Source organism: Azolla caroliniana, unplaced genomic scaffold, assembly GCF_043228905.1.
Source record: "Azolla caroliniana isolate FFs.n. ecotype wild unplaced genomic scaffold, voAzoCaro1.0.p SCAF_2, whole genome shotgun sequence".
Lineage (NCBI taxonomy): Eukaryota > Viridiplantae > Streptophyta > Polypodiopsida > Salviniales > Salviniaceae > Azolla > Azolla caroliniana.
In genome coordinates, this window is record NW_028230437.1 from 18,913,144 (window position 1) to 18,938,200 (window position 25,057).

Here is a 25,057-nt window from a genome sequence, read left to right on the forward strand (position 1 = left end):
TATCGACCACCTCACTACAAAATTAGTGGGGACTGATAATCAAGCCAACCACTGTGAAAAGAAAGTGGATTTCTTTCTATGTTTGGTCTAAGTATAACATTAAATGTGCAAGTCAGTTGATAGTAGTGGAGATATTCCTTTTATGTCAACTGACTTGTCATTTATTATGACCAACTCCCTAGGTACAGGCTACTGCTAGATAGTACTTATCTTGAAGTCAATGACACATACTTCAAGACTAAGTACATCGTAACTTGCCCACAAAATATTCTAGTTGACTTGATTAGCCAATCCAATTACCTATTTCTCTCTTTCCTAAACACATTGTGTCCTACACATCTACGGTTTCCTGGATTAACACCTTATCGACCCATATGGTTGAGTTGCACACTAGCCGCTCCTCATTTGGGGCGCTATCACAAAATGTGCACTCTAAGAGCACATATGGGGATAGATTTACCACTTGGGGCTGATCATTGATTATATCTAACACGCCCCATCAATGATCAACCCATTGAGCTCACTTGGAATTGGGCCAACTCCTAGTCGTCGAAGGTGTTGTTGTAACTGTTCTGCTCCAAGCGCCTTTGTGAATATATCCACAACATTTTCTGATGTCGGACAATACTCAAGCTCCACAGTCTCATCATTTATTAGCTCCTGCACATAGTGATATTGAATCTCTATGTGTTTAGTACGTGCATGAAATACGGGGTTCATGGCAATGGCCATGCAACTCTGATTGTCACACCTCAATACCGTTGTCGTCCTTACTAGAAATGCTACATCCGTAAGGATTCTTCTTAGCCAAACTACATCGCATGCCGCTATGCATGCTACTTTGTATTCTGCCTCCGTTGAAGATAGTGCCATTGTTGGTTGTTTTTTACTACTCCAGAACCTATTTAAAAACAATATCTAAAAACTGATTTTTTGGAATCACTATCTCCAGCCCAGTCGGAGTCGCAATACCCACTAAGTTCGTCAATTGTTGGCTTGTAGAAGATTCCGTAATTTAAAGTACCCACAATGTACTTTAATACACGAAGAGCAGCTTTCCAATGAGTCTCCTTCGGCTTGTTGCTGAATCGACTCACCACACTGACTGCAAAACAAATATCTAGCCTAGTGTTGTATAGGAAAATTAGACTTCCTACTAGTTGTCTATACTTCCTTATGTCAACCATTGGTGATGGGTCTTCTTGGGATAGTTTGGAGTTTGACTCCATTGGAGTTGACTTCAACTTGTTGTCCATCATCCCAAAGGTCTTCAAGATCTCTGTTGCATACTTTCTTTGTGACATGAAGATGCCAACTGAAGTTTGCCAAACCTCAATTCCAAGGAAGTAGTGTAGAATCCCCAAGTCTGTCATTTCAAACTCAATTTTCAAACACTCTTGTGTTTAGACAATGCACTCTTCATGGTCACCAGTAAGAACTAGGTCATCCACGTAAATGATGATGATGACTTATTTCCCGTCCTTCATTTTGACATACATACTTGCATCTGAAGCACATTGCTTAAAGTTGATTGATCATAAGAAGCTGTCTATCCTCTTGTTCCAAGCTCTTGGTGCTTGCTTTAGACCATACAACACCTTCTTCAGCTTGCATACTTTGTTTTCTAAATTCAGCATTTCAAACCCCCGTGGTTGCATCACGTATACCTCCTCCTTGAGATGCCCATTCAGAAATGCCGATTTGACATCCATTTGGTAATTCGGCCATCCTCTTGAAGCGGCCAACGCTATGACCATTCGAATTGTTGTCATGCGAGCTGTCGGGGCAAATGTTTCTTGTACATTGAACCCTTCAATTTGGGGGTATCCTTGGGCTACTAGCCTGGCCTTGAATTTCTCCAAAGCACCATCAGCTTTATACTTTACTTTCCACACCCACTTCGTGCCTATCACCTTCTTCTTTGTTGGCCTCTCTACCAACTCCCATGTGTCATTTCATGATGCTATCATATTCTGATATCATCGCCTCTTTCCACTTCGGGTTGGACATTGCTTCCTCCACCGAGGTCGGCTCACTCACTAAGTTGATGATGTCCACCATCAGAGCCATGTTGACAATGTGGTCAGAGGTTCTCCCTTGCTCCTGTATTCTTCTTGATCTTCGTAATCCATCAGTCGAAGTTTCAGGAAACTCAACTTTAGGAGTACGGTCATTGAAGAGTTGTTGAGCCCACTTAGGTATTTTCTTTACATGTGGGACTGGCATAGGCTGAACTAGTGAGCCATTACTATCAAATGATTCAGCTTTCTTTTCTGAACAATGGGTCGGGATTGGGTTAAATACCTCTTCAGTTGATGAGATAACTTGAGAATCGTTGTTCTCAGCTAGCTATGGTTGTTCTTCATCAAACACCACATCGCGGCTTGTCAATATCTTTCTTGCCTTTGGATCGTAGAATCAATAGGCCTTTACCTCCTCACTATATCCGAGAAAGGTACACTTCTTGCTTTTAGCATCCAACTTCTTTCTGCTCACATCTGGAACATGTGCGTAGCACGTACAGCCAAAGGTTCTGAAGTGCAGCACTGAAGGTTTCTTGCCTGAATAAGCTTTGTGGGGTGTTTTCCCTTGAAGTGCCTTCGTGTAGCTCCGATTGAGGATGTAAACTGTTGTATTCACTGCTTCAGCCCAGAATGGGTCAGGCAGCGCTTGTGCCTTCAACATACACCTAGCCATCTCAACAATTGTTCGTTTTCGACGTTCGACAACACCATTTTGTTGTGGGGTGTAGGCAGTTGTAAGTTGGCACTTAATTCCATGCTCTTTGTTGTGGGGTGTAGGCAGTTGTTGCTTTGAGGGAGACGGTTCCAGTTCCTTTGGCTGGATATCGAGCATTGTTCCCGACCACAACATTGATGGGCTCTTGTAGAGGTGTCCAAGAGTTATACTAGTCACGATTACTAGTCATATGTCGAGATGCTCCACTATCGAGAATCCAAGAGTCGTCGACAACTTGGGTGTAAACTGAAGAACACACTTCTTCAATTGTGACCCATAACTCAAGCTCTCTCCAAGAGATCTTACTAGAACCATTCTTCTCGTCCGCCATCTTCTTCCGACAATCCTTGATTGTGTGACCCTTCTTGTCACAATAGAAACACGATCCATTGAACTTCTTCTTTGGTATCCTATTCACATTGTTTGAATTGGATGCCCCTTTACCCTTAGTCCTAGAGACAAATGCCAAATCTTCCCTTCCTTCTCTTGTCTTCAACCGAAGCTCCTCTTCAAGCAACATCGCACTTAGTTCATCAAATTTTAAAGGAGTGGGTCAAACCTGAGTGTTCAATGTTGTCACAATGCCATCATACTTGAAAGAAAGTACTCGAATGCACCGATGAGCCATATCCTCTTGAGAGAAGACTACTCCAACAGCCGCCAGTTGATCTTGAAGATCCTTAATCCTTTTACAAAGGATTCTACTTTCTCTCCATCGGTGAGCTTCTCTGCAGCAAGCTGATTTTCAAAGTTTTGTATCCTTGTATAGTTTCTGGTCTCATACTAGCTGGCCAATATGCTCCAAGCTTCATGTGCCTTGTTTGTATGTTGCACTAATGTTAGTACAAAGTCACATACACTAGTGACTATGGTACACAACGCATCAGCATTCCTTCTCTTCCAGGCTCGAAGTAGATCAACATTTGGAGAGATTGATGTAGTAGGGTGTGCAGGGTCAAAGGTCGTCATGGGCTCAAGGTCTCCTCATGTGGGTCCCATGATTGTCTGCAACAACTCGTAGGAGTCCAAAATGGCAGACATTTTGAACTTCCATAGAGTGTAGTTGGTTCCATCTAGCTTTCCATTAGACAATGGAGGTGGCGAATGTGCAGTGGAGCAGCAGCAACATTCGTGGACAAGGCCATTGATAATCTCTCTCTCTCTCTCTCTCTCTCGCTCTCTCTCTCTCTCTCTCTCTCTCTCTCTCTCTCTCTCTCTCTCTCTCTCTCTCTCTCTCTCTCTCTCTCTCTCTCTATTTCTCTGTGCTGCCAGACAGCAACTGCCCGTATATACCTAATCTACATCAACCTCTCAGCTCTGATACCATGTTAGAAATATTGAGAATCGATTAGATAAGTATATAGAGTTACAACTACAAAGATGAGATATATGAAAACAAAACTTCTATTACATATGAGAGTAGCTCACAATGGTAATTTTCCCATGCATTCACACCCTAGAGCTTAGATAGGATATGGACCACCTCACTACAAAATTAGTGGGGACTGATAATCAAGCCAACCACTGTGAAAAGAAAGTGGATTTCTTTCTATGTTTGGTCTAAGTATAACATTAAATGTGCAAGTCAGTTGATAGTAGTGGAGATATTCCTTTTCTGTCAACTGACTTGTCATTTAATATGACCAACTCCCTAGGTACAGGCTACTGCTAGATAGTACTTATCTAGAAGTCAATGACACATACTTCAAGACTAAGTACATCGTAACTTGTTCACAAAATATTCTAGTTGACTTGATTAGCCAATCCTATTACCTATTTCTCTCTTTCCTAAATACATTGTGTCCTACACATCTACGGTTTCCTAGATTAACACCTTATCGACCTATATGGTTGAGTTGCACACTAGTCGCTCCTCATTTGGGGCGCTATCACAAAATGTGCACTCTAAGAGCACATATGGGGATAGATTTACAATTTGGGGTTGATCATTGATTATATCTGACAACCTTCACTATTTCCTTGGGATCGAGGTGATCCAAACCCCCGACGGCATATTGCTCTCACAAAGACATTATGTGTTGAATATGCTATACAAGTTCGGCATGACAGAATGCCGACTAATCCCCACACCCTTGGACTGGAACCAGAAGCTCCGTCCCAACTCCGGCCTAGCTTGCGATGAGAAGCAATTCTGACAAATCGTCGGAAGCCTGATATATTTGACAATCACCCGACCCGACATCAGCTATCCAGTCGGCGTGATCAGCCAATATATGCAGAAGCTGACCGTGGAGCACCTTCTGTGCGCGCATCGAATTTTGTGATATGTGGGCGGCACGAAGGGCCGGGGACTGTTATACCGGTGTGGTATAACCGAAGAGCTAGTCGGCTACACCGATGCCGACTGGGCCGATCGACCTCTGGATATATGTTTTTCCTAGGTAGCGCGGTTGTTGCGTGGAGTAGCAAAAAGCAGCCAACAATGGCTCTGTCGAGCACTGAGGCTGAGTATCGGGGCGCTACCGTCACCACCTGTGAAGCCATTTGGCTTCAGCGACTGCTGCAAGACCTACGGATCAAGGTACCGACCCCGATCCTGATCTACTGCGACAATATGAGCAGCATGCAACTTGCCAAGAACCCCGTGTTCCATGCTCGCACAAAGCACATAAAACTGCATTATCACTTCGTGTGTGAGCGGGTCCTAAGCGGTGAAGTAGAACTTCGATATGTTCAAACGGATCGGCAGGTTGCCGACATCTTCACCAAACCGTTAGGATCGGACAAGTTGCAGCACTTTACCGAAATGCTTGGTGTTAACCATCTTGACGTGCCGCACTTAAGGGGGAGAAAGGGTAGCAAAGGCACCAGAACGGGCAAAGGCAAAGAAATTGTTGTTGGCACCGGTGAGGGAAGAACCAAAAGAGGGGGAGACAAGAAGGAAAAGGAAGCCAAGGCAAGGAAGGAAGTCGGCACATCCAAACAAGTCAGAACGAGCGGTTGTTGCGGTAGAGTCAAGAAGGACAGAGCCGACCGGAAGGAGAAGGGCAAGACTCGAACATGGTCCAATGTGGTAAAGGGCCTGGAACCGGAAGACGAGTTGGAAGATACCGATTCGGACAAGAGCAGGAATGAATAAGATACAATTGATTCGGTTCAAGAGTTGGATTCGGAGGAGCCAAATCAACTAAAGGCCAAGCAGACACGAACGCAGCGGAAGTCGACGCCATCGCGGAGGAACCGACGGCTCCGCAAGCGTCGGAGTCGCAACAGCGAGGGAGCTGAATTGGGCCTATTGAGCAGATGAGCCGACCGAGAAGGTTAAGGTGCGCAGAACAAGAAGGGTTGCGGAAAATAGAACCGGACCGGATGACGAGCGCGAGCGAGGCATAGCGAAGCCAGAAGGAGCCGGGTAGAAGGACCGGTTGCCACAGACGTTGACACTACGACCGGACCTCAAGTTGAGCTTGAGGGGGAGTGTTGAGCGGCAAGCTCAACTGAAGCCGGATCAGCTGAATAAGCCTGGGCCGGTGACCGAGACGGATCGGTGAGCCGGTGAGCACCCGGTGAGCAAAAGAGCCGGTGAGCTAGGGAGCCGGTTAGTCGGATCCAGCAGTAACCAAAAGCCTAGTAATAACTTAGATTACTAGGTAGTTATTGTCTCATAGTTAGTGTCAGACACTCGTGTGAGCATTGAAGTACGTTGTACTTCTGTCAATCCCATGAGGACTTGTATAAATAGTGTTGTTGAGCATGTTGTATATACAGAGTCTTGATATAATTTTTTGAATTAAGATTCTTGTTCTGCTCTCTCTCTGTCTCTCCCGAGTACTCTCTGTATTCTGTGTATTATTCTCTCTCTCTCTCTCTCTGCTACGCAGTCAAGCTGTTGTCTTATGCTTCCGCACATACGTTTCCACAACTTGCTTCTACTGTGGGAAGCCGGGCGCTTCCAGAAGAACTGTCAACATTTCCAGAAAGAGAAAGAAACCGACACCACCAATTCGAAGAAGAGTTCGGACTGAAATGATTCCGATCGGAGAGGCCCAGATCGGAAGGGAATGTCGGCGATTGCGACAAGTGAAGAAGAATTGATGCTCATTAGCGAAGAGAATGAGTTAAACCTTGCCGGCGATGAAACAACATGGGTTGCCGATTCCGGAAATGCTTCTCATCCTACACAACCGATGATCATGGTTGTGTCCGGATGGGGAATGAAGGTACATGCCGAATTGTTAGCATAGGAGATGTGTTGTTGACGACATCAAATAGATGCAAGTTGCTGCTAAAGGATGTCTGACACGTTCCAGAGGTTCGACTAAACCTAATATCAGTCGATCGGCTAGATGATGAAGGCTATACCGGTAGCATTCAGAACGGAGTCTAATAGTGGCTCGAGCCCGTAAGGTCAACACACTGTATTTGATGCATGCCCGGATATGCCAAGAAGAAGTGAACGTAGCATCCAACACTGCCGGTGAGCTGTGGCACAAAAGATTGTGTCACATGGGTGAGAAGGGGATGAAGAGGCTTGCCGAAGACAACCTCATTCCAGTGAAGGACATGCAACTTGAGAAGTGCACCGATTGCTTGGCTGGCAAGCAATACCACACCTCCTTCCGGTCAAGATTACTGATGAGACGGAATGCACCACTGGAGCTGGTGCATACCGATGTGTGTCAAGTGGACACGAAGTCACATGTCGGATCGTAGCACTTCGTGACGTTCATAGATGACCACAGCCGGAAGCTGTAGGTCTCACCATTGAAGACGAAGGATCAGGTGCCATCCGTCTTCAAGGAACTCCATGCAAGAGTGGAAAGAAAAACCGGCCAGAAGCTGAAGACGGTTCGAGCAGATAACGGAGGAGAATATTGGGGACAGTTTGAGGAGTACTACTGGTCGAAGGGAATCTGGCTCAAGTTTATTGTGTCGAAGACGTCGGAACTAAACGGGTTGGCCGAAAGGATGAACTAGACCATAATGGAGAGAGTCTGGAGCATGCTAGCATGTGCAAAGTTACCCAAGACGTTTTGGGCTGAGGCGCTGACGACGACAACCTATGTGATAAATAGATCACCCTCAGCACCATTGGAAGGAGACTCCCCTCAGAAAGTATGGACCGGTAAAGATGTATCTTACCGGCATCTGAAGGTGTTCGGATGTCTCGCATATGTGCATGTTGCAAAGGACAAGAGAGCAAAGCTGAATCCGAAGTCCAGGCCATGCATGTTCCTTGGATACGGTAATGATGAGTTCGGTTACCAGGTGTGGGATCTGGTCGACAAGAAGGTGTTCCGGAGTCGGGACATAGTTTTCATGGAAGATCGGACCATTGCCAACTAGGAGTCGGAGAAGGTGATGAACTCCGGATCATTCATTGAAAACCAGCTTGAGGACACAAGGACTTACCTTGTTGAAAACTGGACGCTAGCCGGTAACCGGATGACACTCGACGAACCGGCCGGATACGGGCAAGAAACTGAACCAACCGAAGAAGAAGAAGAAGACACCGGAACCGGACAAGATCCCGAATCGGATGAGGATGAGGAACAAACGGAGGAACCAGCAGTCAGAAACTAGGGACAGAGATATCCTCTCTGAGAGAGAAGAGCCTCCCAAAGATTTCCGGATGCAGAGCATGTGTTGCTAACCGATGAGGGGGAGCCGGAAAGCTTCGAAGAAGCAAAGAGAGACACCCACAACCGCAAATGGTTGAGTGCCATGCAGGATGAGATGGATTCCCTACATGAGAACCACACATATGAACTGACGGAGTTGCTGAAAGGGAAGAGAGCACATGTTCAAACCGGGAGATGCAAGAAATCCACCCAGGTATAAGGCCCGAATCGTGGTGAAGGGCTTCCAACAGAAGAAAGGAGTGGATTTTGATGAGATCTTTGCCCCGGTAGTAAAGATGACCTCCATCTACATGGTATTGAGCATGGCGGCAAGCATGGACCTCGAGGTAGAGCAACTGGACGTCAAGACGACATTCCTACATGGCAACCTTGAAGAAGAGATCTACATGCACCAACCGGAAGGATTTGAGAGGAAAGGGAAGGAGCACCTGGTGTGCCGGCTAAAGAAGAGCCTATACAGACTGAAGCAAGCCCCCTGGCAATGGTACCGGAAGTTCGACTCCTTCATGACCGACCAAGGGTCCCATAAAACGCAAGCCGATCACTGCGTGTTTGTGAAGAAATTTGACAGAGGACATTTCCTGATACTCCTCCTATATGTGGATGATATGTTGATCGTCGGACGAGACCAAGGCAAGATTCAGATGTTGAAGAAGGCTCTGAACCGGACCTTCTCAATGAAAGACCTAGGTCCGGCAAGACAGATATTGGGAATGCACATCATTCGGGACCGGTCGAAGAAGCTGTTGTGGCTATCACAGGAGAAGTATGTGACAAAGGTGCTTCAAAGGTTCAACATGTCGAAGGCGAAACCGGTCAGATCGACACTTCTAGCAAACTGCAAGCTATCTGGAAAACAAAGCCCGAGGACAAAGGCGGAGAAGACGGATATGATGAAGATACCATATGCCTCTGCTTTTGGGAGCCTGATGTACGCAATGGTATGTACCCGGCCGGATATCAGATATGCATTCGGAGTGGTGAGCCGTTTCATGGGTAATCCCGGCAAAGAGCACTCATATGCCTTCTTCTTAGACAAGTATCCTACGAGGATACATTTCTCCGCTCGGGTCGAAGAAAACCACGTGAGTGAGTCGACTTCGTATTCGTGCATCTTATCTTTACCTTTGACCAAGGTCGTACCTGGTCGCAACGTGCTTGGAATGTGTGAAGGCTCGGGTGTGCTTGGATTGTCCTTTGGTAGAGGACTTGTCCGAATATCGTCCCCCGAGTTGACGTCCAACTCTTCCTCGGTCAGGTCGGGTGTAGCCAAATTGGTCTTATACCAAGATGCCGATTCGTCGAAGACTACGTCTCGACTCACCCAAACTGCTCGGGCCGAAGGGTTATAGCACTCATATGCCTTCTTCTTAGACGAGTATCCTACGAGGATACATTTCTCAGACTTCGCGTTGGGCTTGTGTCAGTTTTCGTTCAGGATGCATACATTCGCAATGCTTCCGAACACTTTGAGGTGCGACAGGATCGGCTTCCTTCCGACAAGGAGCTCGTATGGAGTTAACTCATGCACTCCATTGGTGGTGCACCAGTTCATGAGATAGACCGTCATGAATGCCGCTTCAGCCCAATAGTAGTTCGGCATGTGCTTCTCATGCATCATGGCACGTGCTACCTCGAGTATGTGTCGATTCTTTCTTTCGGCTACTCCATTTTTTTGTGGTGTGTGTCGGCATGAGAATTCTCTTCAAATGCCTTCACCTTGGAGGTAGGAGGTGAACTCGACAGAGAAGTACTCCTTGCCTCTATCCAATCGTAGGCATCGAATATGCCGACCGGTTTCTTTTTCGACTTGGCCCTTGAGCTTTTGAAAGTGGGAGAGCACTTCGCTCTTCTTCTTCATCGGAAAGATCTATGTGTAGCGGGAGTAGTCATCGATGAAGGTGACGTAGTATCGGCATCCGCCGATCGTTGGCGTTTGAACCAGTCCCCATACATCTGAGTACATGACGTCGAGGAGGCCTTTGCTTGCGTAGATCTTCTTCAGAAATGGAAGTCGATGTTGTTTGCCGAGTTGACACGCTTTACATACTCCATCGACTCATTTCGACTCGAATGTCAGAAGTCCGATAACGACTCCCTTTGTTGGCATAGCTCGGAGCCATTGGGGGTTGATGTGGCCGATTCTCTTGTGCCACAACTCGATGTTCATCTCGGTTTTAAGAGCTTTGGCATACATGGCCGATTTGACCTTGTTCGAATCGAGAATGAACATGCAACCGTCTCTCCGTCCCTTAGCTATGAGTCGGCCATCTTTCTCAATGAAGCATCCTTCGTTGTTAAAACGAACTTGCATGCCTTGCTCCACGATTTGGCTAACCGAGACCAAATTCTTTGTTATTGTGGGCATGTGCAAGTCATTCTTGATGCAATTATTTTGGTCGTCGTTGCTGATGTGCCGAATGGGATGTGTGGTGTTGTCTCTCGTCTCTATGAAGTCGGGTCAATCTGGCGTTCTTAGGTCATGAAACCACTCTTGGTGTAACGTCATATGATGTGAGGCGTCGGAGTCGACGAACCACACGTCTTCCGAGTTGGAGGTACTTGTAAAGTTCGCTCTATGTCTCATTATGAAGAGTCCACCGTAGTCATCGTATTCGGAGTTGGTGGCGTAATTTCTGAGTTGTCAACTTGTCGAAGCCGACTCACTTCTCTATTTTCTTATACTCCTCTTCGCGGTGGCCGATTTTTTGGCATGGAAGCTCCCTCTTCTTCCGAAGGTTCCTCGATGGCTTCCCGTTTTGTTTTCGAAGGTTTGAGTTACCTTCGTTCGATGGGTCGAATCGACCTCTTCTACCACCTCGACCTCGTCCTCAGCCACCATCCGAATTCGAGAAGAACATTTGTCCTTCCGACATCTTGGTCTTGGTTCGGACGTGGTTCTCTTCGACCAATAGCATTGATTGAAGGTCGAAGAACGAATGAGTGTTTTCTCTTGCTAAGATTTTCATCCTTAACGAGTCGAATCGTTGTGCGAGGCTGCCCAAGCATACTTGAACCATCTCATCTTCGTCGACGATTATGTTGATGGAGCCAAGCGAGTGGCAAATGCACTTGATCTTGGCGGTGTAGTCCGACATGGACATATCCTTTTGCTGAATGTTATTCAACTCTTGTCGGAGTTGAAGCTTTCAGACGGTTGTGTTGGTGATGAAAATTTTCTTTAAGTTCGCCCACGCTTGTTTAGGCGTCTTGGTGTCTCGAATGTGGCTAAGCATGTGGTCGTGGACACATGTTGCCAAGCTGTTAGGAATAGTACTAAAGCAGAGATGGAATTAGTACTAAAGAAGAGAAGTACTATTAATACTAAGAGGACGGGACTGCGTAAGACTCTCGAGAGAGAGAGAAAGAGAGAAGAGAAAAGAGAGATAGCGAGGATGAGAGAGAGAGAGAGATGATGATAACAACCAATATATTATGTGAAGGATAAGTACAAAATGGCTAAGAGTCTTAAGACTGGCGTTGAACCAATTTGGTTCAACATAATGCCTAGTGCCTTCTTTTATAGTGTTCTCAGGAGTAATCCTGAAGCTTCTAGAATGTTCCAAAGAAATCTAGAATATACATTAATTTCCTATAATAAAACTTAAATGAAAATAATATCCTACGTATTACAATAGATGGTATAATGGTCAAGAGCTCTACCCATATAACATAAGGTTATGGGTTCGAGTCTTGCCATATCATGACACTATCTCCCCCTTAAGGCGATGAGTGGAACGAGTCGGCGCTGATTGCGAACCGGGTTTGTCCGGATACTTTCGATGGAACTTAGCAAGAAGATCCTGAGCATTGGCGACATGCTCGACGGGTTCCCAAGTACGTTCACTCAGACTATAGCCGAGCCAATCCCCCTTAAGGCGATGAGTGGAACGAGTCGGCGCTGATTGCGAACCGGGTTTGTCTGGATACTTTCGATGGAACTTAGCAAGAAGATCCTGAGCATTGGCGACATGCTCGACAGGTTCCCAAGTACGTTCACTCGGACTATAGCCAAGCCAGTCGACCAAATAATAAAGTTTGTTGCGAACAAATTTGGAGTCGAGGATGGCAGCAACTTCATACTCCAGGGCGGTGGTGGTGTAACACGATCGGGAAGAGTGTTTGCTTTATAAGGTTCAAGAAGAGAACTATGGAAGACCGGATGTATCCAAAGATGCGGAGGAAGATCAAGGCGGAACGTTACATCATTAACCTTACCGGTAATACGGAAAGGACCGAATCGGTGATAATCCAACTTGTCGCACGGTCGAGTAGTCTTGATGTGACGACGTAAAAGCCATACTCGATCTCCGATGGCAAAAGAGGAGGGAAGCCAATGACGATCCGCGTAAGTCTTCTGTGTCTGTTGAGCATGACGAAGATGAGTAGAGAGATCCATCTGGATCTTGCGTAGTCTCTCCAAATGATCCCCGACACGAGGATTGGTAGGTAGCTCCGGGGTGTCGATCACCGACCAACGAGGATGAGAACCGGTATAAGCGTAGAATGGGGAGACTCGAGTCGAGGAGTGAATAGCATTATTGTACGCAAACTCCGCAAAGTGGAGAATCTCGGCCCAATCGTCCTGTTGATAACTCAGGAAACACCAGAGATATTGCTCCAGCATTTGGTTTGTTCGTTCCGCCTGCCCATCGGTCTGAGGATGGTAGCCGGAGGAGAGGTTGCAAGAGACCTTGAGCATCTTGAAGAGATGCTGCCAAAATTTGGAGACAAATTGCGGTCCTCAATCATTGATGATACTGTCTGGGAGGCCATGATGCCGAAATACCTCACGCATGACAAGGGCGGCAGTTTCCTCGCTAGTGATGGCCTTAGTACACGGCACAAATGTGCCATCTTCATATATCGATCGACGACGGTTAAGATAGCATTGAACCCCTTCGAGACCGGCAGATCTGTGATAACATCAAGACAAATAGACTGCCACGGCTTACTTGGAATCGGTAAGGGTTCCAACAGGCCATATGGATGGTGTCGTGGCATCTTTGCTCGGCAGCAAGCATCACAGGTCCGAACGTAGTCGTCGACAAAACGTCGCATATGGGGCCACCAAAAGGATCGTTGAACTAGATCCAACGTCTTAGTGCTACCGAAATGTCCCGCCATATGGGTGTCATGACAACTTTGGACGATTTGAAGGCGATAGGAGCAATCGGGGACATATACAAGCTTTTTAAAGAATAACAAACCATCATGATATTCGAATTGTCGGTAGTCCATACTTGGTTGTTGAGATTGGGAACAGGATGCCCGAGAGGTATCAATGTCCGCCAGAATGTCTTGAGCAAAATTGTCTGTCTTCAAATTCGTACGTATGGTGTCTATAATCTGGGAATCCATTGGGGTGTGAAAAATCCGCGTTGTGTGCAATCGTGTTTGTCCCAAGATTACTTGCTTTTGATTATCGAACGTTGGATCACCAGGACAAGGTGCAAGATATGAACATCGTGATAGCGCATATGCTTTTCCTTGCTGCTTCCCCGGTCGATATGTGATTTTGAAGTTGAAACGTGTGAGGAATTGAGCCCACCGAGCTTGCCGTCGATTTAGCACCCGAGCATTCTGGAAATAAGCAAGGTTTTTGTGATCACTAAAGACGATGACCTGATGTGGAGATCCCTCTAAGAAATGCCGCCATTGCACAAAGGAATCCACGATGGCTAGTAACTCCTTGTCATGTATTTCGTAGTTGATTTCCGCGGCATCGAATTTGCGCGAATGGAAAGCCACAGGATGTAACTCTTCTTTATTTCCTTGTTGAGAAAGGATGCTACCGAGGGCGAAATCTGATGCGTCGGCCTCCATGATGAATGGTTTCTTTGTATCCACATCAGCTAGAATAGGAGCTGATGTAAAGGCTTTCTTAAGATGCCGAAAAGCCATGTCCGCTTCATTGGACCAAAGAAATGCTTGTCCCTTCTTCATAAGTAGTGTAAAAGGTAAAATAATCTTCGAGTAATCCTGTATAAACTTGAGAAAGAAGTTAGCAAAACCTAGAAAACATAGTACATCTCGTACCGACCGTGGAATTTGCCACTCTAGCACAGTTTGGACTTTAGCTGGATCCATGGAGATGCCCTTTGAGGAGATGACATAGCCTAGATATTCCACTTGCTTGTAGTCAAAGCTACATTTTTCTAGCTTCGCATAAAGACCATTCTCGCGGAGTCGTTTTAGTACTAATAGTACATGAGAATCGTGCTCTTCCTGAGTCTTTGAATAAATCAATAGATCATCCAGATGGATGATCAAACAGATATCCAAGAGGTCTTTGAATATATCATTTGCCATGTGTTGGAAGACTACGGGTGCATTGGTTAGATCGAACGGCATAATAGTATATTCGAAATGCCCATACCGCGTGCGAAAGGCGGTCTTCCATTCATCTCCCGGTCGGATCCGCACAAGGTTATACGCTCCTCGTAGATCGATCTTTGTAAAAAACTTGGCACCATTAACTCGCTCTAAAAGACATGATATAAGAGGAAGTTCATACCTATTACGGATGGTGACTTTATTTAAGCCGCAGTAATCAACGACGAGACAAAGTGAGCCATCTTTCTTCTTGACAAAGAAGATGGGTGCACTGGCCAGAGATTTTGAATGACGAATAAACCCGCTTGCCAAGTTCTCCTCTATGTAGACTCGACGGACTTCTAACTCGTTGGGGGACAAGTTATAAATGGGTCCCCATGGTGGCTCTGCTCCCGGTTGTAGATCAATGGGACAATCATAGGGACGATGATGAGGAAGAGTATCGGCTTTTACCTTGTCAAATACATCGGCATAAGGATGATATTTCGCTGGAAGTTGTACAGTAACTAAGGATTCCTCCTTAATAGTGCTGGAAGGATGTACTGATATTGCAAATAGTAACATTGCCTCCTTGTGTTCTTCTTCGCATAGTTGACGTAGTGAAATGGTCGAAACTCGATGAGTAGATTCTTGGGGCTATCGATGTTGGACTTTTCTTGTTCTCCAATCTATGTATGGATTATGTAATTCAAACCAAGGTAATCCCAGGACAATGGGATGCTCTAGACTACTAATTATATTAAATGCTACTACACACACAAAACTACCTAGGACAACTTGAATGGGTCCTGACTCTTCTACAATATTCCCGGAAGCAATGGGACGACCATCAATGACTACTACAGATGCGAGGCAAGGAAGTTTTCTTAAGGGTATCTGAGAAGCTTGGGCAAAATTTCGATCCATAAAACAAGAATTAGCTCCGGAATCTAGAAGTGCTAGGACATGTACTGGGGGAGTACTTTTAGTACTAAGCATGACTTGGGCTAGGAACACATTGCTAACTTGCTTGAAGGGAATGGAATCACTAATGGGCTGTACAGATCTAGGGTTGTCCAACCAAACGGCTCCTATTTTGGTTGTACTCAATTGTTTAACTCTTCATCTAATTGACTAAGGATTTCAAATTTGTTTGAGATACTTGGGCTATTAGTATTATTAATACTATCAAACACTCTATTAGTACTATTAATACTATCAGACACCCCTAAGGGAAGAATTGACTCGGGTTTAGTTTTAGGACAGGCTACAATTTGATTTGTTTGTCTTCTTGGCCTATGGGGACAATTGATTGCGATATGCCCTGGTCCACCGCAATAAAGACATAATCGATTTGCACGTCGTCGTTGCTTTTCTTCAGACGATAACGGGCCGCGTCGACACATGGTATCGATCTCCATCGGTGTCGAAGTATTTGCTTGAGGCATGTCTCGTGCAAACGGTTTAGCCGCGACTGAGGCGTAAGTGGGCTCCGGCCTAGAGCGTGGTATCTGTAATTGACGTTCCGAACGCCGTTCAAAAAGGCGGTTGTCACATCGAACCGCTCAACTGATTGCCTTCGTAAGAGACTTTGGTTCTTCGGGGAAAGTTAGAAGTAGATCTTTGACATCGTTTTGCAGGCCATAGCGAAACTGCTCCATTAGTGCTTGATCATCCCAGGGGATATCTGAAGCGAGTAGGCAAAAATCCGCCGCGTACGCACAGGCTGGACGATCGCCTTGACGCAATTGTCGGATCTTGTTGATCGTCGTCCTGATGTTGTCGGTGTCTCCAAAGCAGGCTTTAAACTCACTAATAAAATCTTCAAAGTTATTAAGCAAGGGCGATTGTTTTTCTAGAAGTGGAGCGAACCATGCTAAGACTGAACCGCTAAGCAACGTGCCTATTAAGCCGACTCGGGATGCATCATTGGGGTATCGGGAAGGATGCATTTGGATGACTAATCGTACCTGATTAAGGAATTCCCTGAATTGCGATCGCATTCCATCAAATTTCACAGGAAGTCCAATATTCGGCTCTTTATGAAATCCTTGGGGACTTGATCCTTGTTTTTGCAATGCCGCTTCGAGTTGTTGCACCCATAACGCTAACTCCCCATGTTGTTGCTGCATTTGTTGTTTTTCTAGAGCGATTTGTTGCAAATTCCCTATCAGCTGTTGGTTTTCTTGTTCCAAGGCAACAAATTTTTCTTTTAGGCACTGTAGCTCAGAGAAAACGGATTGATATTCTCAGGCGCTAACAATAGCCATAATATAGGGAAAAGGGTAGGAGGATGAGGGAGAACGACAAGTAGGCTTGAGAGCAAATTGGTTCAAACTGTCAGGAATAGTACTAAAGCAGAGATGGAATTAGTACTAAAGAAGAGAAGTACTATTAGTACTAAGAGGACGGGACTGCGTAAGACTCCCGAGAGAGAGAGAAAGAGAGAAGAGAAAAGAGAGATAGTGAGGATGAGAGAGAGAGAGAGATGATGATAACAGCCAATATATTATGTGAAGGATAAGTACAAAATGGCTAAGAGGCTTAAGACTGGCGTTGAACCAATTTGGTTCAACATAATGCCTAGTGCCTTCTTTTATAGTGTTCTCAAGAGTAATCCTTAAGCTTCTAGAATGTTCCAGAGAAATCTAGAATATACATTAATTTCTTATAATAAAACTTAAATGAAAATAATATCCTACGTATTACAATAGATGGTATAATGGTCAAGAGCTTGACCCATATAACATAAGGTTATGGGTTCGAGTATTACCATATCATGACACGAGCTACCCATTTGTGTGTTCATGTTGATTAGTGTCTTCCCTTTTGTCTTTTCTTCCTTTGGTCACGTACACTTGTTACGTAACGGCACTACGATAGCCAATAGCCGGATTTTGTCATTGGCGTCTTGAACACATAATCATGGAGTCGGGTGGGCTTAGTGGATTTTCTAAACCACACGCTTTGATACCATGTTAAGAATTAGGTAATTAAGCAAGGGTTAATTAGTACCTAATTATGTCATTAAGCTAAACGGAAGATTAAGTGATATGTGTGTGTATGTGTGTGAGAGGAAGAGAGAGAGGAAGTTAACACTATGAACAACGAGACAAGATGGGGGATGATTAACTATATTAAAAGCATCATCAAATACAAAAATACCTACAATGATGTATATATAGATTTCATGTGCAAGGGTGCACATGTGTAAGGAGAATATAGGTACAAGGGTGTAAGTCCTATATTAAATGTACTTGGGAGTGGAGGATCTAGAATATCCCACTTAAGTACAAGGTCCTATTTAAGGCATTATAGTCAACACTTTTAACTACATTCTATCTAGGTAACTACTAAGTTACGTGGTTCTAACTAATTAACTATAGTTGAGCTTGATATCTCAACACCTCTTACCGCTCAATTGGCTTTCCAAATGCTTTTTGGATCCGAATTGCGGATGCCTATTGAATGTCTTCCGGCCAATCCGGTTCCTCATTCCTGATCTGGTTGTCCAACGCGTCCGATCCTGGAGGGAGTTGTTTCCCAATAGTTTGTGGCACTAGAAATGGAAAATCAATGATTACTTCTCTATGCAAATGCGAAAAAGGTTACGAGTCTTTGCATTATTGTGTGTGTGCTCTTTTGTTTAATATAGCCATGTGTGCATGTGCTTAGGTGTGTATATGTGTTTGTTTAAATTTTCCTTTTTTGGGAGGTGGGCCATGTTGGGCTAAAAGTCCCACTCTACCCATTTGTATCCTAGTGTGAACACTCCACTTGGAGTTAGGGCTTGTAATACAGTTCGGCTGGGAACTAATCCTTGTAATATAGTTTGGCGGGATTTCAAATATATTGTCTTTCTTGAGCTATAACTATGTAACTGTCTATCTCTCTCTCTCTATACACATCTTCTTGATTGAACAATACACCATTCCACTCTTTACTTGATTCATGCTTGCTTGTTCCTACTAACAAGATCCATCTACACTTGCTTCCACTTAGTCAACCCTAGTCGACCAACAAACTACCTACAATAGACAACAAGCCATACTTTACGATATAGTTTGTTTAAATGCATCCTAAAGTATTGTTGAAAATCAAGGGTATTTGGAGAACATGAAACCCCAAGCCCATTGCTTTTCTTTGGGCCAGTTCTAGTTAGGGAGGGGGAGGGGGAGGGTTAAATAGTGCCCGTATAATGAAATCTAGGCTCACCGTATAGAGTTTGTAAGGCTCAACATCGTGCATTTTTTGTTAGCTGCCAATTCCAATATACAATAACAACAATAATTGTTGTGTCAATGGAAGGGGCAAATGTTGCTCAACAACTCCCTAATATTGTTACTCATTCTTTCCGAGTTTTGATACTATAATCATTTACTTTTTCTCTTTGAATTTAGGACCAATACAAGCTTATACTTTGTCTCACCTTTCAAGTTCTATAGAAATAGACTAATGCCCAAATTGGCAATCAAAAATCAAGAACTCATGATAAGGCTCCAAGAGGACCATTTTGTGGTATACGTTGTGGATTTGAAAGGGCGTGAGGAGGTTGAGTAAGAAATCTACCCATTCTATAAAACAAAAAAGTTGCCTATTGTAGGAAAAAATCCATTCTATTGTGTGTTGCCTAAACAGACCGTAATAGAGTCAAAGTAGTGTCAAGGTCAAATATGAACGTGTACTCCCAACTTCGATATTAACGATGCCCTTTGTAAAAGTCTCATGATCTCCATCAAACGTTACTAGTCTTGATATTCTTAAGAGATATATTGTCTTGCTTATGCACAAAACTATTAGAAAAATTAGGACTGACACTCCTTTTGATCTAGAGCTCATATTACAATACAAAGTTCTTAATGTAAGATTTGTGTGCTAACAACAATAAAAACAATGGTTATTTTATGCTCCACTATATTGTACAAATAACAAAGTTTTCATCGGTAACTATAATATAAAATTGAGCATTCCGTAAGTCACTAGAAAACTTTAATTGGAGAGACGATTTCAACATGGTTTTTGTCGTTGAGTTAGTAGAGTAAAACTACACGTGTCAAGTAAAGCCTGATCAGAATTTATTCTTTTTTTATTGGAGATTAAAACAATGACCTCAACTAAAGTCATTAACCATACTACATTTGAGAACCATAAAAATTAATACGCAAAAGAGCACAACCTTGTGAACTCAAATTAATATTTGTAGGGAAAAGAAACAAGGGAAAAGTACCAAGATACCCCTGGAAGTTCCAAATTTACCAAACTACCCCTATGTCCAAAAAAATACACTTTATAAAGTAAGTACAAAGGACCCAAAGAATCTCTTAAGTAAAGAAATGTGTGTTTTAAAGGTATTCTGGTAAATAGGGCTTGTAGATTTGAGTGTATAATTACTTTATAAAGTGTATTTTTTTGGACATAGGGGTAGTTTGGTAAATTTGGAACTTCCAGGGGCATTCTGGTAAATAGACGAACTTCCAGGGGTATCCTTGTACTTTTCCCAAGAAACAATCTCAAAGAGTGATAAATATAAACACTTGAATGGCATGGAAGTCGATTGTGAAAGGTAACAATACTTCATGTAGAAATGCCTCTTAGAATCACAAGAGAGCCCAAACTATAACTATAAAGGTGTTTCCCAAACAATTATTGAAAGAGGTACAAAACGAGGTGATGAACTAGGAGGATGAGCTACCGTAGAGGTTTCTGGTAATGACTATTTAAGTTGGGTCTATTATTACCATGAGTGTTTGTTTCCTTATGGCTTCAAATCTATGAACTGAGTGGATGCTAGAAACACAAGCCCCACATGATAAAGCTAAGCAATTTTTTTGCTTAACTCACAGACACATGGATTCCATGGGAATATGTTGGTCAATGTAACGTCAAATAGGATTCATGCATAGCATGCAAAATACATTTCGCAACCAAAAGGGCATGAAAATGAACATTATAGTCCATATTGAAGAGTTTGAAAGTGTGACCATTTGTTTATTATTGTACATCAGTTTCAAAGCAATATTATAATTTTGAGGTTACCATTTGTGACCTCTATGTGCAATCATAATATGCTAGACTTTCTGGAGTAAAGTTTTTCTTCATGTTCTTTTAGCGTGTTTTGTTCTGTTTTAAATTCATTGTCTTTCTCTTTGCATGAATGCATATTGTCATACTTAAATTCATTTTATGAATTTGATATCATTAAACAAATGTACTTAAAAGTGTTTAATGCACGTATGCTTGTGAATACCAATATAATATTGAGATTTTAACTCAGTTTACAATTTTAAACCTTGGAATTGTGTATGCACTCTAACATCATTGGATGGAGAAAAACAATAGTAAGAATGAAATCACCATGACCATTGACTAGCTAATTTACTAGCCTTGTAGCTTAAAAGATCGAAATAAAAAAATTGCATATGAGTTAAGAAATTCAACCAACTCATTATTATTGTTTGAGAGAGGGAGAGAAAAATCTCGAGAATGTTGGATTCTAGATTCTCGTTAGTCTTCAGCCAAGATTGATTGCACAGTTTCAAGAAATAAGTCTCTAACCAAAGTAACTAATACAAACAATGTTTATCTGGTAGCCAAAGAATGGGGAGTTATGAAGCCCAGAGGATGGTGGGCATGTTTGGTGGAGATGGGTTGGCACACTGCCTTCTTCCATTTAGAGCTAATGACTTTATCTAGAGGATTATGATTGGGGATTACCATTTGGAGATGCCTTGAGAAAGAGGAATATTGCTGGTGGGATATGTCTCTATTTATGAAAAGCCAAGATATTCTAGTTTTCCAAAAACCTAGGGGGGGGGAGAGAAGTATTTCATGCTAAAATTGTATGTCAAATGCTTGAAGAGCTTGAAGAGCGGTTTTTCATGCTAAGTTTGTATTTAAAAATGTAACCCCTTAAAAAGTTGAGTGGTTGTCATTGGGATAACAAGTGCACATAATAAGCATTCGGTTCATATATAAACTTACAAAGGACAAATCACACTAGGAAACAAACTGTATAAGACAAAGCATTTACAAATTTGACATATGAATGCACTATTCTTCAACATGGATAATGACAAATTGCGACGAGACAAAGACACCAAAAGTCATTCCTCATGGCCAAGTGTGCACAAAATATACAATATACTAATGTATGGATGCACATGCGCATAATTACCGAACAAGCAATGTATTATACTCACACACGCAACAACACATGCACACACACACACACAAAATAACAAGATTGATACGTATTTGAGTATTATTGTACATATACATACACGTATATACATCATGATGTAAAAGATAAATGTGGGGTATATAGCAGGACGAGGACACACATTAACACACAAGCCCCAAAGTAGATGTGTTTCCTATATGTATATAGACACTCTACAAATACAGGTAAGGTATGCTAGTAGGCGCAAAATGCACATAAACGCACGCACAGAGAGAGAGAGAGAGAAAGAGAGAGATGAATAGTGTGCATAAGATGGCGAAACCTCGGATGTGAGGAGGTGAAAACTCGAGGAATCGGAGAATCACGACAAGGTGGACACCCACTCCCACCCATATATTTTAGTGCTTTATAGTAAAAACACACAACTATACATACATTATTACAAATTTACATATATATACTCCTTCCCTCCCAAAATATCTTTTTTCAATATCTGTTTTTTCATTCGGCGTAAGTGTTACCGGCACCTGCCGGTAAACCGGTGCATCCGCCCCATATAAAAACCAAACCTGTCTCACCCCTCCATTCCTCTGTCTCTGTGTTGGTTGCTTCCAAATTCATACATACATACGTTTTTGATTTTCGATCCGCCCTCTCTTACCAGGTTTGATCATTTCTCTGATTCTCTGCACAATCGTCTTTCTTCTTCGTTATCTTGTGGTGCGTAATTGTGGCCCTGTTTTAGCGGGTTTAGACCTCCAAATTTGTCTCGCCATGGCATTTCTTGCCCATGGAATCTTTAGCCTGGCGCGGCGGATTCCGATTCATTCCTTGCTTGGGATTTTCTATTATTAATGTCCATGCCTTATTTCTTGTCACGCCGTCTCCTCTTTGAATTTTGGACCGTCTGTTTGCTTCCTTCCAATTTCTTTTTCCCCTTTTTTGTTTGCTTTATTCTCTGATACGCAAAATGATTGCTTCGATGCTTTCTGTCTTCATCGGAGCGTGTTATTACAATGAGAGGCATCGGATTCTCTTCGGAGATGGGGGTAGCTCTCCACTCATCACATGGATATAATCATTTTTTTACCCCCGTCTTTTGTATTACTGTACATGATGATAGAAAGAAGCAATCGCTTAGCATTTATATCACACATTATTGCTGGATGGTTGCGGTTGCCCAATCTCTCCCCTTTTCTCAAACATTGTGCTGTTGAGCACAGAACTGTGATCATTTTGTCTCAATAATCACAATTCATTCAAGAGCAGATTACAAAATCGCAATCATTGACTACAAGTTTGCAATCTTAATTTAAACTGAAATGCTTTAATGCCCATAAAGGAAGAACTCCTATAATCCAACTAATAGCTTACTTAGAGTCATATAACTACGGATGGATTAACATATTCTCTTCGTTTGTTGAATCGATAAGCTAGGCTTTGTGTAGTCATTAATGGATGATATAATTGACATATGACTAATTTGGATGGGATTCTGAAATTTTGTGTTTTATTAGGTCAAACCGTGTTCAATTCGATAGTTAGGCTTTTTGTAGTCCATTAATTATGGATGATTAATTGACATATGACTAATTTGGACCTGGGATTCTGAAATTTTGTGTGATTAGGTCAAACCGTGTTCAATTCGAACTGGCTAACTCCATCACAGACCAGAGGCATACAGCACTGGAGGAAGAGAATAGGCAAGTTGTGCTTGCCTTCTATGAAGCCCTAGCCGCGCTCGATGTAGAAGCTGTGCGGAGGTTATTGGCCTCAGACGACCTCGAGTGGCGCTTCCACGGGCCCCCCACGGACCAGTATTTGATGCGACTGCTGACGGGACAGAGCATTGCCTCCGCAACGAACCCGGACAGCAGCCATTTCCTGTTCTGCCCCATTTCCGTGCGGGCATTCGGAGACACACTAGTGTTCGCAGAGGGGCATACTTCCTCTAGTCATCACAAATGCGCACACGGTGGCGACTATAAGTGCTGGGTGCATGTGTGGACAGTGAAGGCAGGCAAGATCACGCAGCTCCGTGAGTATTTCGACACATCATTGACCGTCCTGAAGCCCTCGGCTAGCTCCAATTCCTCTTCTTCTTCTTCTTCTTCTTCTTCTTCGACTACCATGAACACAGCTGATAGTTATTCCAAAAGTCTGAATAATAATAATAAGGATTCACCACCGAATTATGTGTGGCAGAGCCGGTTAGGCAAAGAGGCCGGCAAATCGATACCGTCTCTCATTCTAGCTATCTAGAGCTCTCATTTGAGTATATATTCCTCCTTCCAGTTCCCAGCTTAAATTTAAAGTAAAATTACTTGTTCCAAATGAATTTACATCTATATTATTATGCATACGTGTGCTCAAATATTTGGATTCAAGCAAAACAGCATCTACGCTCAAGAACCCAAAGATCCCATTCCTCTGTGTTGAATAATATAGCTCAACTACTATATTTTTACTGTAATGATTATGTATTTGTCTGTAGAAATGGACCTTATATATGTACATATATATGTAAATTATTAATACGAACACAAGAACTGCACGCTTCCTTGTTTTGCTTCCAATATACGCTTCTTCTGGTCCCATCGTTCAATTTGCTGCTACAGGAGTTCACTGTGTACATGTGTGTTCAATTTATCTGACAAGACAAATGATGCAAACCCTAAACATGGTAACCTACACATAGTATATATATATATATATATTATACAAAGGAGCACATAATGATTATGACAATGGATCTAGGGTAAATGTGATAATAAGTGAAGAGATCATGAGCTTTAGATGCAAGTAGTGATCTGCCAACCATACATATAATTCTCGGAAGAAACTGTAAATATTTCATAATCTGAAGTCGGTTCTCAAGCACTTTGTATAGTGTGGTGTTAATTTTGTATACTGTTTTTAGTGTGATAGGCATGTCGTGGTAGTAAAGGCTCGTAAATCGTAAATTGTCTTGCTAGGCGTGAGGTCTTGCACGTCTAAACCATAGTTAACATAACAATGATTGAATGACAACAAGTCCTTATTATGATGAATATGGTCCATGGACACGCATCATTTCTAGCTTCCCACGACATATTTGAGCTTCAAAATCCCATAAAAAATGAAGTTTTGGATTTTTCGAATAGAATAATTGGAACCTAATAGTATCTACCTTCATTTTACATGACAGTGACATGCCATTTTTTTGGGTTCAAAATTAATG

The 25,057-nt window shown here is 43.1% G+C and overlaps 1 protein-coding gene across 1 annotated transcript in view; it reads left to right on the plus strand.

Annotated features, from left to right (window-relative positions):
- The window catches only part of LOC147867481 (uncharacterized), a 35,074-nt gene extending 10,723 nt beyond the window's left edge, over positions 1-24,351 (plus strand). The window contains exon 6 of the mRNA XM_087315700.1: positions 23,466-24,351. Within this exon, the coding sequence (XP_087171826.1) occupies positions 23,466-24,099 (634 nt within the window). The 3' untranslated portion in view covers positions 24,100-24,351. The remainder of the gene's footprint in view (positions 1-23,465) is intronic.
- Positions 24,352-25,057: the final 706 nt, after the last annotated feature.